This window comes from Sinocyclocheilus grahami, unplaced genomic scaffold, assembly GCF_001515645.1.
Source record: "Sinocyclocheilus grahami isolate Dianchi unplaced genomic scaffold, SAMN03320097.WGS_v1.1 scaffold16.1, whole genome shotgun sequence".
Classification (NCBI taxonomy): domain Eukaryota; kingdom Metazoa; phylum Chordata; class Actinopteri; order Cypriniformes; family Cyprinidae; genus Sinocyclocheilus; species Sinocyclocheilus grahami.
In genome coordinates this window covers 2,587,254-2,601,721 of record NW_015505195.1, presented here as the reverse complement: position 1 = coordinate 2,601,721, position 14,468 = coordinate 2,587,254, and the positions used below count along the sequence as shown (strand labels likewise).

The window sequence follows — 14,468 nt, the reverse complement described above, 5'->3', positions numbered from 1 at the left end:
TGCAACACAACGCGTAAAAAGACAGTATAAGTCATTATAATCCATAATTATGTCCCCACTGGATGCAACAAATGCCTCGTTTATAATGGGTTTTCATGTTTTTGAATCATCGCTCCGGCCTAACGGCATCATCACAATATGGTAAGGGACATAACATTTCCGTCACACACTTGAGGTATTCGGCCAATCATAACGCACTGGATAGCTGGCCAATCACAGCACACCTTGCTTTTCAGACCGATGAGCTTTTGGAAAAATCGACGCGTTTCAGAAAGGCGGGGCATAGAGGAGAAACAGTAATGTACAGTATGTGGAAAATAATGTTTTTAACCTTAAACCGCATAAACACATTTCATTACACCAAATACACAAAATAATGTTCTTTTTAGCAACATCATATGACCCCTTTAAACATATGTGTCATATGTGATATGGAAATTTCTAAGGTCTCTAAAATATCAAAAGTTTGCAGAAAAAGCTGTTGTAAAAAAAAACGTTCTACATCTACTTGTACATTTGAATAAAGTAAACATAAGAATAGAATTATATTGTTAGTAACATTTCAAGATGAACTCTTACTGGACTGATGCAACTTAGGTTTACTTGATTATCCATACATAATTTTTTTTCCAAGTTAAAATGTGAGTATCAAATATGATACATCAGGCTTTTGAGGAACATTCATTGGTTCATCTCTTAATCATCAATGTATTGAACTGCATTATATGCTTTGACATATCATGACAACTGCTATATATATATATATATATATATAGCAGTTGTCCCCCCTAAAAATATGATTAAAAACCACACAGTGTGTTGTACATAACAATGTTGTGTACTTTAAATAATTGTGTAAGCAGTAAAACAACACAAATGGGGCAAAAATGTGTTTTAAGTTTAGAAACATTTTGACTTTCCCCCTCCCTTGCCTCACAGTGCTTTGGTCCAAATGCCTGCTTTCCTCTTTTACATCACCTACACACACACACACACACGAGTCCGGTGAGAGAGAACAAAGTCATGGCTGTCAAGGCTATTTTATTCACTTAAACATCAGATGAAGTGATTATTTTCTCTTTAATACAGATGATGCCAATGTATTTTTCGATGAGTTGCTATATTAGCAATAATAACTGAAAGGGTTGCCAGGTTTTCATAACAAAACCCGCCGATTGCTACCCAAAACTAGCCCAAACTAACCACGTTTCGAGGGGGTCCCCCAGTAAAAACTGCGTTCTGGGGGCTAAAATAAACGTTATTGGGGATGCTTCAATCCTGACAAAAGTGTGTTGTACATAACAATGTTGTGTACTTTAAATAATTGTGTAAGCAGTAAAACAACACAAATGGGGCAAAAATGTGTTTTAAGTTTAGAAACATTTTGACTTTCCCCCTCCCTTGCCTCACAGTGCTTTGGTCCAAATGCCTGCTTTCCTCTTTTACATCACCTACACACACACACACACACACACGAGTCCGGTGAGAGAGAACAAAGTCATGGCTGTCAAGGCTATTTTATTCACTTAAACATCAGATGAAGTGATTATTTTCTCTTTAATACAGATGATGCCAATGTATTTTTCGATGAGTTGCTATATTAGCAATAATAACTGAAAGGGTTGCCAGGTTTTCATAACAAAACCCGCCGATTGCTACCCAAAACTAGCCCAAACTAACCACGTTTCGAGGGGGTCCCCCAGTAAAAACTGCGTTCTGGGGGCTAAAATAAACGTTATTGGGGATGCTTCAATCCTGACAAACATGAAAAACAACCCGCGGCAACAGTGATAAAGTAGCCCAACTCCACGGGAAAACCGCGGACTTGGCAACACTGTGACGGATAGTAATGTCTACAACGGACACGACCTCTGTCGCTGTGCGACCACAACAGCTGATTTATCACGGCCTCCCTGCTGCAGTAATAGTAAGGCTTTCCTCTGTGTATACATATCCTTACAAGTACAATTTTAGCTGGATTATTTGTGTCCCCTTCAAAAATTGCTCTTGAGAAATGTTGTTTATTGTCCCTACATAAATGTTGTATTTATGTAATTGGGAGTAACTAGTAACATGTAACGGCTTTACATAATTTAATTACAAAATAAATGTAACCGTAATCAGTTACAGTTACTAAGAAAAAATGTGTAATTAAGTTACAGTTACTTATAAAAATGTTAATGATTACAAAGGGGATTACATTTGAATATTTACACACATCCACATACAGATTTAATTGATTTCTTTCCCAAATTGCACTGATTACGCCGAGACATACGGCCCTATAATTTCCGCGATGCGGAAAACACAGACTGGTTAGTAGAATCCAGTCATAAAAACGGAATTCCTATAGCCTAAAGCCCCGTTCACACTACAAGCAACACGCAACAGCAAAGCGACACAATCCCATTCATTTCAATGGAGAGCTGGCGATTTCCAGCAGCACGAGCGAATGGGGTGTGTCCAGCGACGCGACAAAGTTCAGAATCCTTAAACTTTATGCAAATGAAGAGCAACTTTTGGGAGCGACAGCCAATAGGAAAGAAGACGGTAGAGCTCATGTGATCGTTCTCCTCTCGCGCCGTAGATAAACATACACAATGGAAGAAAGTAGGCTCTGTTTCTCATTCATTTTTATTTGTATGTACGGATTTAATTTATATTTAGATAATATTTAGTCTTTTGCCTCCAAAATGTTTGTACTTAGCGGCAAGAAACCTGATTCGCTGTCAAGGCAACCAGTATTGAGAACGCCCACTAGCAACCTCATCGCCAGCCCCTGGCGACTTGCAGCGACAAAAGTCGCTGCTAGTGTGAACGGGGCTTAAGGCGTACGGAATATGCCACATTTTGGACGAATAAATCAAAAGTAGGTCACTTGAATCAAAACTAGTGTCTGTGAATATTAAGCCGCAAAAAGACAATAGGCCTATATGAATCCTGCACATTCTGCGTGTCTGTGGAAATCAGGCGTGGACTGGCCATCGGGAGAACCAGGACATTCCGGTGGCCTGCCAGCCGATTTGGCCCGCTATTTTAATATTACTATTGTATAGTTGCCTGCCGAATGTACTAAAGCGATGATTTCCATTCCAATTCGCCATTCGATAATTAAATTTCTAATAAATCATGAATCGGTTAGTCGTGACTGGCAATGCTTCGGCTCGCACGCTCTCCACGCCTCCGCCAAACAGTTTGGATCAGAGTAATCAATGCGAGAGAGAGAATGGAGTGGACTGTGGAAGTCAGGGCCGCATTAACCATTGGGCTAGGCGGGGGTGAAGCCCCGGGGCCCAGACAAGGAGGGGGCCCGTGATTGGCTGTGGAGTAGATTGACTGGTCATAGGTAAAGCCGATTGCCAAAGCCCCACCCCTCACTTATTAGCGCTATTATTTAGTGGAGCTTTTCCATATATTCCATTCATTACCTTTATAGATTAAAATGTCACGTTTGAATTTGGTTTACTAATCAAATGCATTTATTCTATATTTTTACTTTTGAACGACCGTGCACCAAGTATCAATCAGGTGATCGCTGCAATGTCCGCTTTCACCTCTCTTCACTTCGTTCTGGGCCTGGCATAATCTGGAAATGGCCATGCAAAGAACAATCTTCGATAAAAAAATGTATCTATTCTAAAAAAAGAAAGTGAGAGAGAGGCTATTCTAAAAAAAAAAATGAGGAGAGAGGGGAAAACATGAGTTAGTGAGCACATCCACATACAGATTTAATTGATTTCTTTCCCAAATTGCACTGATTACGCCGAGACATACGGCCCTATAATTTCCGCGATGCGGAAAACACAGACTGGTTAGTAGAATCCAGTCATAAAAACGGAATTCCTATAGCCTAAAGCCCCGTTCACACTACAAGCAACACGCAACAGCAAAGCGACACAATCCCATTCATTTCAATGGAGAGCTGGCGATTTCCAGCAGCACGAGCGAATGGGGTGTGTCCAGCGACGCGACAAAGTTCAGAATCCTTAAACTTTATGCAAATGAAGAGCAACTTTTGGGAGCGACAGCCAATAGGAAAGAAGACGGTAGAGCTCATGTGATCGTTCTCCTCTCGCGCCGTAGATAAACATACACAATGGAAGAAAGTAGGCTCTGTTTCTCATTCATTTTTATTTGTATGTACGGATTTAATTTATATTTAGATAATATTTAGTCTTTTGCCTCCAAAATGTTTGTACTTAGCGGCAAGAAACCTGATTCGCTGTCAAGGCAACCAGTATTGAGAACGCCCACTAGCAACCTCATCGCCAGCCCCTGGCGACTTGCAGCGACAAAAGTCGCTGCTAGTGTGAACGGGGCTTAAGGCGTACGGAATATGCCACATTTTGGACGAATAAATCAAAAGTAGGTCACTTGAATCAAAACTAGTGTCTGTGAATATTAAGCCGCAAAAAGACAATAGGCCTATATGAATCCTGCACATTCTGCGTGTCTGTGGAAATCAGGCGTGGACTGGCCATCGGGAGAACCAGGACATTCCGGTGGCCTGCCAGCCGATTTGGCCCGCTATTTTAATATTACTATTGTATAGTTGCCTGCCGAATGTACTAAAGCGATGATTTCCATTCCAATTCGCCATTCGATAATTAAATTTCTAATAAATCATGAATCGGTTAGTCGTGACTGGCAATGCTTCGGCTCGCACGCTCTCCACGCCTCCGCCAAACGGTTTGGATCAGAGTAATCAATGCGAGAGAGAGAATGGAGTGGACTGTGGAAGTCAGGGCCGCATTAACCATTGGGCTAGGCGGGGGTGAAGCCCCGGGGCCCAGACAAGGAGGGGGCCCGTGATTGGCTGTGGAGTAGATTGACTGGTCATAGGTAAAGCCGATTGCCAAAGCCCCACCCCTCACTTATTAGCGCTATTATTTAGTGGAGCTTTTCCATATATTCCATTCATTACCTTTATAGATTAAAATGTCACGTTTGAATTTGGTTTACTAATCAAATGCATTTATTCTATATTTTTACTTTTGAACGACCGTGCACCAAGTATCAATCAGGTGATCGCTGCAATGTCCGCTTTCACCTCTCTTCACTTCGTTCTGGGCCTGGCATAATCTGGAAATGGCCATGCAAAGAACAATCTTCGATAAAAAAATTTATCTATTCTAAAAAAAGAAAGTGAGAGAGAGGCTATTCTAAAAAAAAAAATGAGGAGAGAGGGGAAAACATGAGTTAGTGAGTCAGTAAAATTCCCAGCTATCAGGTTATTTTACTAAAGTTGATGATGGAGTGGAAGTTGTGAAACAGCAAGTGGACCGGGCACATGGAGCAGATAAAATCACAGCGTCATTGACTCAACAGATTTTAGGCTGGTTTGATTAACAAGTTAACAACTTGATGGATGTATATTGCTTTTTGTGTTTGAACAAATTATATTCGCCTATGGGTTGAGAGATAAACCGGTAGAAATATATCAATAATTTTGCGTGGCATGATGTAGGTTAAGCTTTTCATTTAAATGCATTTTAAGCATTGTGGTTTAAAAACTAATTTAACTGTTCAGGGATATTAAAGGTACAATAGGAGATCTTGGAAAATGCTAACTTTAGCCTGATAGCACTGAAAGCGAACGTCCCACCCTCCCTGCAATCGCCGTCCAAAGCCACGCCCCCTGAACGCATTTACACTCACAGACCAGAATACAAGAGACAACATTACTACAATAGGCTACATCAGGTTCCCAATTCCAGTCCATGTTCTGAAGTGAAGTAAACGTCAACGGATTTCCCCTGCTCAGAGAGTAGGGAGCAATGAACACTGTGTAGGGATCATATCGATCGGAACACAGTTCATGCACGTAGCTCACTTCTAACGAGCTGGCGCGAGGACTAGATTAACCGCTGGGCTACATCATGTGTCATTCACCGGTGAGAAATCTTTAAAAATACTACAATACCAGGAAGAAAGATCGGGTTGTTGATGTTTGCCTGCCATCCTCGCTCTGTCTGCACAGTGTGCGTGAACGCGCTGATGACGTATCCTGTCATCGCGAACCGGGTGCGCAGAGGTATGCTTATACATACGTTGACAGGCAGGTAGGAAAGCTTATTAAAACGCTTGGACCGAGCGTTTTGATTGGACGAACATTTCTTGATCCTATGCCTTCCACAGAATATATAAATACAGACAAATACATTTAGACCACTTAACTTAATAATTGCTATCGGGATGTGAAGAGACTTTCAACCAGCATAACAAAAAAATTTTCTGAAGACAATCACCTATTGCACCTTTAAGCAGTGGGGCAGAATTCATTTTGGCAAATGTGCGCATTAAGACGGTCACGCGGCCTGATTCGCGTGGCACGCACCTGCTCTACAGCGCCAGTCTAACTTCAGTTATTTTTCGCGGCATGTGCTTAAATGTTCAATTGCACAGTTATGTGTCAAAATGTCTCCTCGTCAACACAGTCATTTGTCTTAAATGAACGTTAATAGTTAAATATAAAACATGTGCAGTAGTTGGCTATATGAGATCCTAATATGATGAGATTTTAAAGGGATAGTTCACCCAAAAATTAAAATACTGTCACCATTTACTCAGCCTCAAGTTGTTCTAAACCTGTATGAATTTCTTTGTTCACCTCAACATAAAAGAAAGATATTTTGAAGAATGTTTGTAACTAGAAAGTTTCTGGTCCCCATTGACTCCAGTAGTGTATTTTGCTTTTCATACTATGGAAGTCATGGGGGCCCAGCAACTGTTGGGTTACCAGTATTGTTCCAAATATATACTTTTACATTCAACAGCAGAAGGAAACTCATACAGGTTTAAAACAACAACAGATCTTTTATTTTTGGGGGAGCTTAGCTATTCCTCTAAAGCAGCCTAATATAGCTGCTGTTAAAATTTATGTCAATAATGTTAATCAAACATTAGAAAGAAAATAACTCACTGTCCTTGACTGAATCGCTTTTGTAAAATAAATAAGAATGAATGTATATTGAATTTATACAGTGAAGACTATTCATACATTTATTTAATACAATAACATTTCTTATGCAGTGCTTTAAGTGTTTCAAGTAGGTATTTTTTTGTATTTTGTGGCTGTTTACTTGTCTTAAGTATAAGCTTGTTTTTACTTAGGCTAGTATTTTTAATTTTTATTTATTTATTTTTTAATATTGAAATTGATAACAAGAATTATGAAATTTCAATGCATCAAAATTTTGATAGGATAAAAATCATATTTAAAGCTATATATACAGGTGCATCTCAATAAATTAGAATGCCGTGGAAAAGTTAATTTATTTCAATAATTCAACTCAAATTGTGAAGGAAAATTAACGATGATTTTTACTATGAATCCAAAGACAATGGTTACTATTGTTAAACCATGGTTTTTGCTACACTAACCATAGTTTAACCATGGAATTTGTAGTAAAAATAAATACAAATGGTAATCCATTTGCCAAAAAAAACATGGTTACTGTACTTTTACTATAATAAAAGCATGCTTAATTTTTGTAAGGGAAAAACATGACTCATGTTCAGCATTAGGATTTTTCTATAAAGATACTGTAGTGATTTTGACATGTAGGCAATTTAGAAAGTATAGTTTTGTTAAATCTTGAGTATTAACGTCATGTGAGAGATGGACATCGGGGCAAAATAAAGAGACTGAAAAGAAAAATGGAAGTGAAGGTGCAGTTCAGGAGAGAACTTTTAATTATTTTGCATGTCCCCAACCTAAGGATTTAAAGGGGTCATATGATGCGATTTCAAGTTTTCCTTTCACTTTGGAGTGTTACAAGCTGTTTGTGAATAGATAAGATCCAAAAGTTGCAAAGACTAAAGACTCAAACCCAAAGAGATATTCTTTATAAAAGTTAAGACTGGTCCACGCCCTCCTAAAACGGCTCGTTCTAACACGCCCCCACATGTCTACGTCACTGTGTGGGAAGATTTGCATAACACCACCCAAATGTTCACGCAAAGAAAGGAGGAGTAACTTTATTGTTGCTGCCACCACCGCCGCCATGTTGTGAAGACGCTGTGTGTTTCGTTGCAAAAGCGAAAATACTTTGTTTGGCCTTCCAAAAGAGGACACGACTAGAAATCAGTGGTTAAGTTGTATTTACAACACTGTTCCAGAACAGTTCAACCCAAATATTCATATAAATAAATGAAGCACATTTTATGGAGGACTGTTTTCTGATCCTGGAAGAGTAGACTACAATGCCGGCTGTTCTGACTCACAGTCTGTAAGTACGTTTTCATATTTAAAGGATTTGCCACTGATGATTAAAATGCAAGTTTTGAGCAGTGTAGAGTAGTGCTTGTTGTTTGTCATTTCTCCGATCACAAATGTAGACATGGTTTTATGTTTACGCGGCGTGATGCAACGCAATGTGTAAAAAGACAATATAAGTCATTATAATCCGTAATTATGTCCCCACTGGATGCAACAAATGCCTCGATAGCTGGCCAATCAGAGCACACCTCGCTTTTCAGACCGATGAGCTTTGTAAAAATCGACAAAAAGGTGGGGTATAGAGGAGAAACAATAATGTACAGTATGTGGAAAATAATGTTCACGCTTGATATTCTAAACATGACTGTGTCTGTGGCTCATAGTTTATTTTGATGATACTCTCGACAGGGTGCTGAGAAAGGTTTAAAGGGGTCATATGATGCGATTTCAAGTTTTCCTTTCACTTTGGAGTGTTACAAGCTGTTTGTGAATAGATAAGATCCAAAAGTTGCAAAGACTAAAGACTCAAACCCAAAGAGATATTCTTTATAAAAGTTAAGACTGGTCCACGCCCTCCTAAAACGGCTCGTTCTAACACGCCCCCACATGTCTACGTCACTGTGTGGGAAGATTTGCATAACACCACCCAAATGTTCACGCAAAGAAAGGAGGAGTAACTTTATTGTTGCTGCCACCACCGCCGCCATGTTGTGAAGACGCTGTGTGTTTCGTTGCAAAAGCGAAAATACTTTGTTTGGCCTTCCAAAAGAGGACACGACTAGAAATCAGTGGTTAAGTTGTATTTACAACACTGTTCCAGAACAGTTCAACCCAAATATTCATATAAATAAATGAAGCACATTTTATGGAGGACTGTTTTCTGATCCTGGAAGAGTAGACTACAATGCCGGCTGTTCTGACTCACAGTCTGTAAGTACGTTTTCATATTTAAAGGATTTGCCACTGATGATTAAAATGCAAGTTTTGAGCAGTGTAGAGTAGTGCTTGTTGTTTGTCATTTCTCCGATCACAAATGTAGACATGGTTTTATGTTTACGCGGCGTGATGCAACGCAATGTGTAAAAAGACAATATAAGTCATTATAATCCGTAATTATGTCCCCACTGGATGCAACAAATGCCTCGATAGCTGGCCAATCAGAGCACACCTCGCTTTTCAGACCGATGAGCTTTGTAAAAATCGACAAAAAGGTGGGGTATAGAGGAGAAACAATAATGTACAGTATGTGGAAAATAATGTTTTTTAAACCTAAAACCGCATTAAACACATTTCATTACACCAAATACACCAAATAATGTTCTTTTTAGCAACATCATATGACCCCTTTAAACCTTTTTTATGTGAGGTCCATACAAAAAATAGGATTGTCCATGTTTCAGAATTTGTTGTTGAGTGTGAGATTTCCCAGCCTGAATTTTTTTTCCCAGTCTGCCCCTCGTGGAAATTAATGGCACAGACATGCGGTTTCATTTACTACACATAGGCCTACTGAAGCTTGCGATGTTTTCAGCCTCTGCCGCCTCAATATATGAGTACATGAACACATAAACATAATCTCTAGAACTGCTCTGAGTCACTTCATGAGCATTTTACTTATTTTGAGAAAACTATCATCATATCATATACAAAGAGACATCAATGTTTCAGGAGTTTAGTACACAATAGGACACATGCTTTTTAGATAACCGTATATGAGTTGATGTATATGCTTTTATTTTTTAATTGACTATTTTTTTTCAAACCCTTGTTAGATGCAATGTTTCCTGTAGTTATGCAAAGATTTGTTTTCAAAAACAGTGTCAGTAAACTATTTCTTATGATATTAAATCTGCATTGAACTTCAGATCACTCTCAAAGTAAAAGGTGGTACTAAAGTCTGATTTTGTGGTGGATGTGTTCAAATTTGATCATCTTAATTCAAGTGATGAAGGATTTTGAAAGTTTGAGCACTACTGTAAGGTTAACCCTGCATGGTGTAAATGTTTGAAAATGATTAACAGTTGCAAATAAACATTCATTAGAAATTTATAAAAGTAATCAAAAGTAATCAGTTACATTAATAAAGTAACTGAAAAAGTTACACTACTATTACACTTTAAATATGGTAACTTGTAATCTGTAACCGATTACATTTCTAAAGTAACCTTCCCAACATTGTATATATATATATATATATATATATATATATATATATACTGTATATATATACAGTGCAGTTTTAAATCATCCTAAAGGAAGTGCTGAACTTTTAATGTGTGTGAAGACTACCACCCAATAAAATCAGAGCAAACAAACACAGAAGTTCTCGTACCCTCACTTGAAGGCAGGTTGTGGAAGGTGGTGTAGGGTTTATGGTGAGTGTGGAGGTGTTGCTGGCTGGAAGAGGAGTTCTGTTGCTTCTCTAGTGTTGGTGGAGGAGATGTAGCGGCCTTCAGCAGATTGATCCCTGTAGACAGCAAAGCTCCAGACAACCTGGAAGAGAGAAAGTGAGCATTAACTAATAAGATTAATGGTTGAAGATAAACAGACCAAAAAAAAAACCTATAACATTTCATATAGAGTATATCATTTATAGTCCTGTGAATATTAATTTATAGCAACTTTATAACCTCACCCCATCCTACCTTTAATCCTGAAAAATATCTGAGAGGATTACCTCAGAAAAAGAGTCACATAGCCTAAAGTGAAACATTATTTTTTTTTATTATTATTATTTATTCTAACATGCTTTATCCTTTTCCAATTCTTGTTATAATGGAAAGTCATGAGCCTGGTTTTGATTGAGTACAAGCCTGTTCTTTACTCCAGATGCCACTTATACATAACATGTCCCTGACTTACTGTACACTGTGATGGCTTTGGGGAAGTTATGATAGCTTTCTCATGCTTGCACACAATGGAACAAATAAAGGCTTTGTTAGTGCCATTAGATGCAGCTGTCACAAGCAAGTCTTCAAATATGCAAAACCAAGTTCCAGCGAAACGTGGAGTGCCAGCCCAACGGCCCTGTGAAGCCGTTCCTGCCCCCTAAGTCAAGGCTCTCTGCCTTTAGTGCACACATCAAAGAATCATATTCTGAATTTCAGAAATGAACAGAGAACAAAAACAAACTCAAAGAATCGCCTGTTTAAACAGAAGTATGACAAACAGATGCTCATCATGATGTAGTTATGGAGAGATATTGTGAGGACATATACAGCTATAATGTAAGATATGCAGGGTCAGAGGAAATTAAATTAATGCACTTTACTGCCTGTTTGTTCTCCCTAATGATATATGTGACCCTGGAACACAAAACCAGTCATAAGGGTAATTTTTTTTAAATTGAGATGAAAATTTGGAATCTGAGGGTGCAAAAAAATCTAAATATTGAGAAAATCGCCTTTAAAGTTGTTCAAATTAAGTTCTTAGCAATGCATATTACTAATCAAAAATTAAGTTTTGATATATTTATGGTAGGAAATTTACAAAATATCTTCATGGAACATGATCTTTACTTAATATCCTAATGATTTTTGGCATAAAAGAAAAATAATTTTGACCCATATAATTTTTTTGGGCTATTGCTAAAAATATACCAAAGCGATTTAAGACTGGTTTTGTGGTCCTGGGTCACATATGAGATCAGTATTTATAAATATGTTCACTTTTCTTACCTAAATATTAAAGTCCTCACAGAATAAATATTAGAGTTTTGTGGCTTTTTCCATGGCCCTTAAAGCTAAAACCCATTCACTGTATATGCTAGTCTACTCACAAATACTGATAACATTCACTTTTAGAAGATAAACACTGTGGTTCAAAAGTTTGCAGTCAGCAAGATTTTTTTAACAAATTAATATTTTTTCTGTAATTGCACAGTAAATTTAGCAAAAGTGACAGTAAAGACATGATATATAAATGCTGTTCTTTAGAATTTTCAATTCATCAAAGAAATCTGAATGTAACGTATCATAGTTTCCACAAAAAAATATTAAGCAACACAACTGTTGTCAACATTGGTAATAATAAGAAATGTTTCTTGAGCAGCAAATCAGCATATTAGAATGATTTCTGAAGGATTATGTGACACTGAAGACTGAAGTAATGGCTGCTGAAAATTCAACTTTACCATCACAGGAATAAACTGCATTTTAAAATATATTCAAATAGAAAACAGTATTTTAAACTGTAATAATATTTCACAATATTACTGTTTTTATACTATATTTTTGATCAAATAAATGCAGCCTTTGTGAACATAAGAAACTTCTTTTAAAAACATAAAAAATCTTACCGATCCCAAACTTTTGAACGGTATTGTACATATTAATATTTAGTCTTTCTTGTCTAGAAAAAATAACCAAAAACATTGATGATGACATCCTGCACTACACCAATTTTTGTCCAATCAAACGCTCTAGAATGAGAATGTCATATCATGTGCAACCCACCAGCAAGCAACAAATGTTTGTTCATTACTTTGACCTTTAAATGGCATTTAAATTGCCTTTTGCACTATCATCGACTCATGGAGTCCATAAAATTTGGACTCCAATGAGCTGATAATTCTTTTTTATTTATGTTTCAGGCCTCGTGTGGGAGTGATATTTCCCATCGTTCATTTGCCCAGAATCTGATAAGGACTGATAAGGGCTGTTACATCTGTTAGACCATTATGTAGTTTTTCACTGTTAGCCAAATTCACATTCCAAGGACTCAGTTTCATCACAACTGCATAAAAAATATCCAATTTTTAAAACTGTTCTTGGATGTAACCCCATGAGTCATGGGACTTTTCTCAGACAGCCATGTCCACAATATATTTCACAAGGCATGCAGCATATATACATTAAGGAATTAGAGTTAGCGGGCTAGCTTGTGTTCGTATGCAGGAAAGCTGTTCGGATCTAGTCGCTGGCTGTGATATGACGTGTGGCCATGTGTTTCTGCAGAGAGCACTGCGGCAGCGTTTCCCCTGGGAGCTGCTGTCAGCACAAGCTCAGGAAACAGTTATACTGTTTATATTTTTACAAGCAGCCTCTATGTGCAGCTAAAGTGAATCATGCTATAATCACTGCCAGCTGCAGCTTGCTAAGGCTCCAGGAATGAGGGGAATCTTTCATATACAAGATTAATCTCTCCCTTCGGTATTTACCTTCACTGATCATCTGCTTTCACATTCACAGGCTCTTTTTGTGACTATACAGCATATCTTTCACGTCATAAGAGCTTACCAGTATATGCCTGCTGACCAACTGATCGTCCAAAAGTTCACGTTCATCTAATATTTAAAAGTGATAAAAAAAAGCATTTGTCTTGCTCAAGTAACTCACAGTGCCACCCAGGATCTAAATAAGGAAAGAAAAGTACAATTGATGCTGGAAGACTTTTGCATTTCTGTTTCAAATAAATGCTGTATGTATAATATTATATATTAATAATTTTTTAATGAGAAAATATCAAGTAGATATTACAAAAAGTAGCTTTAGAAAGAAATATACAACAAAAAATCTATTACCCATAAACGTTTAGGCTACAATTACCTAACAAACTATGAAACATAAACAAAGATCATTTGAGAAAATCTCATTATTTTTGTTAATATAAAGTCATAACCAGATCAGCTTGGTTACCAACAGTCTTCTTTTTCTTCTAGTTACCAACATTCTTCATTATTTTCTTTTATGTTCCATAAAAGAAAGTAAGTTATACAGGTTTGAAACGACATGAGGGAATAAATTATCACAGAACTTCTCTTTTTGGGTGAACTATCACTTTATTTATTCATTTATTAAATGTTTTATGAAATGCTACTCTAAATAAGAAACTACAACTGCCAGTAAGTGGCGGTAAATGTCTTTATGAGTAAGTCATTGAGTCATTCATTCATTCAAACTGCGGATTCATTCAGGAATTAAGTAAATGGGTCTCTTTATCAATGCATCGGGGATCACCTGATTCATTTAAAACGCGGATTCATTCAGAAACTAACCACTGCTGTGTGTTACTCGGAGATGCACAACAGTTCTGCTGTGACTTTATATGCTGCTGTAATATTTTCGTTATCAAAAACAGACAATATTGTAGCCTATCTAAAATATAACACAATATTAACTTCTTATTTACTGAACTGTTAAAATCACATTTGCACTCGTGCGATATCGCTTATCATATTATATAAATGAGACAAAAACGCATACAGGGGCATTTATATATATATATATATATATATATATATATATAT

The 14,468-nt window shown here is 37.4% G+C and overlaps 1 protein-coding gene across 1 annotated transcript in view; it reads right to left on the bottom strand.

The window, feature by feature from the left end:
• Positions 1 to 14,468, bottom strand: part of LOC107549835 (zinc finger protein GLIS1-like) — a 53,956-nt gene that overhangs the window by 3,585 nt on the left and 35,903 nt on the right. The window contains exon 8 of the mRNA XM_016231010.1: positions 10,554 to 10,714. Coding sequence (XP_016086496.1) covers positions 10,554 to 10,714 — 161 coding nt within the window. The remainder of the gene's footprint in view (positions 1 to 10,553; positions 10,715 to 14,468) is intronic.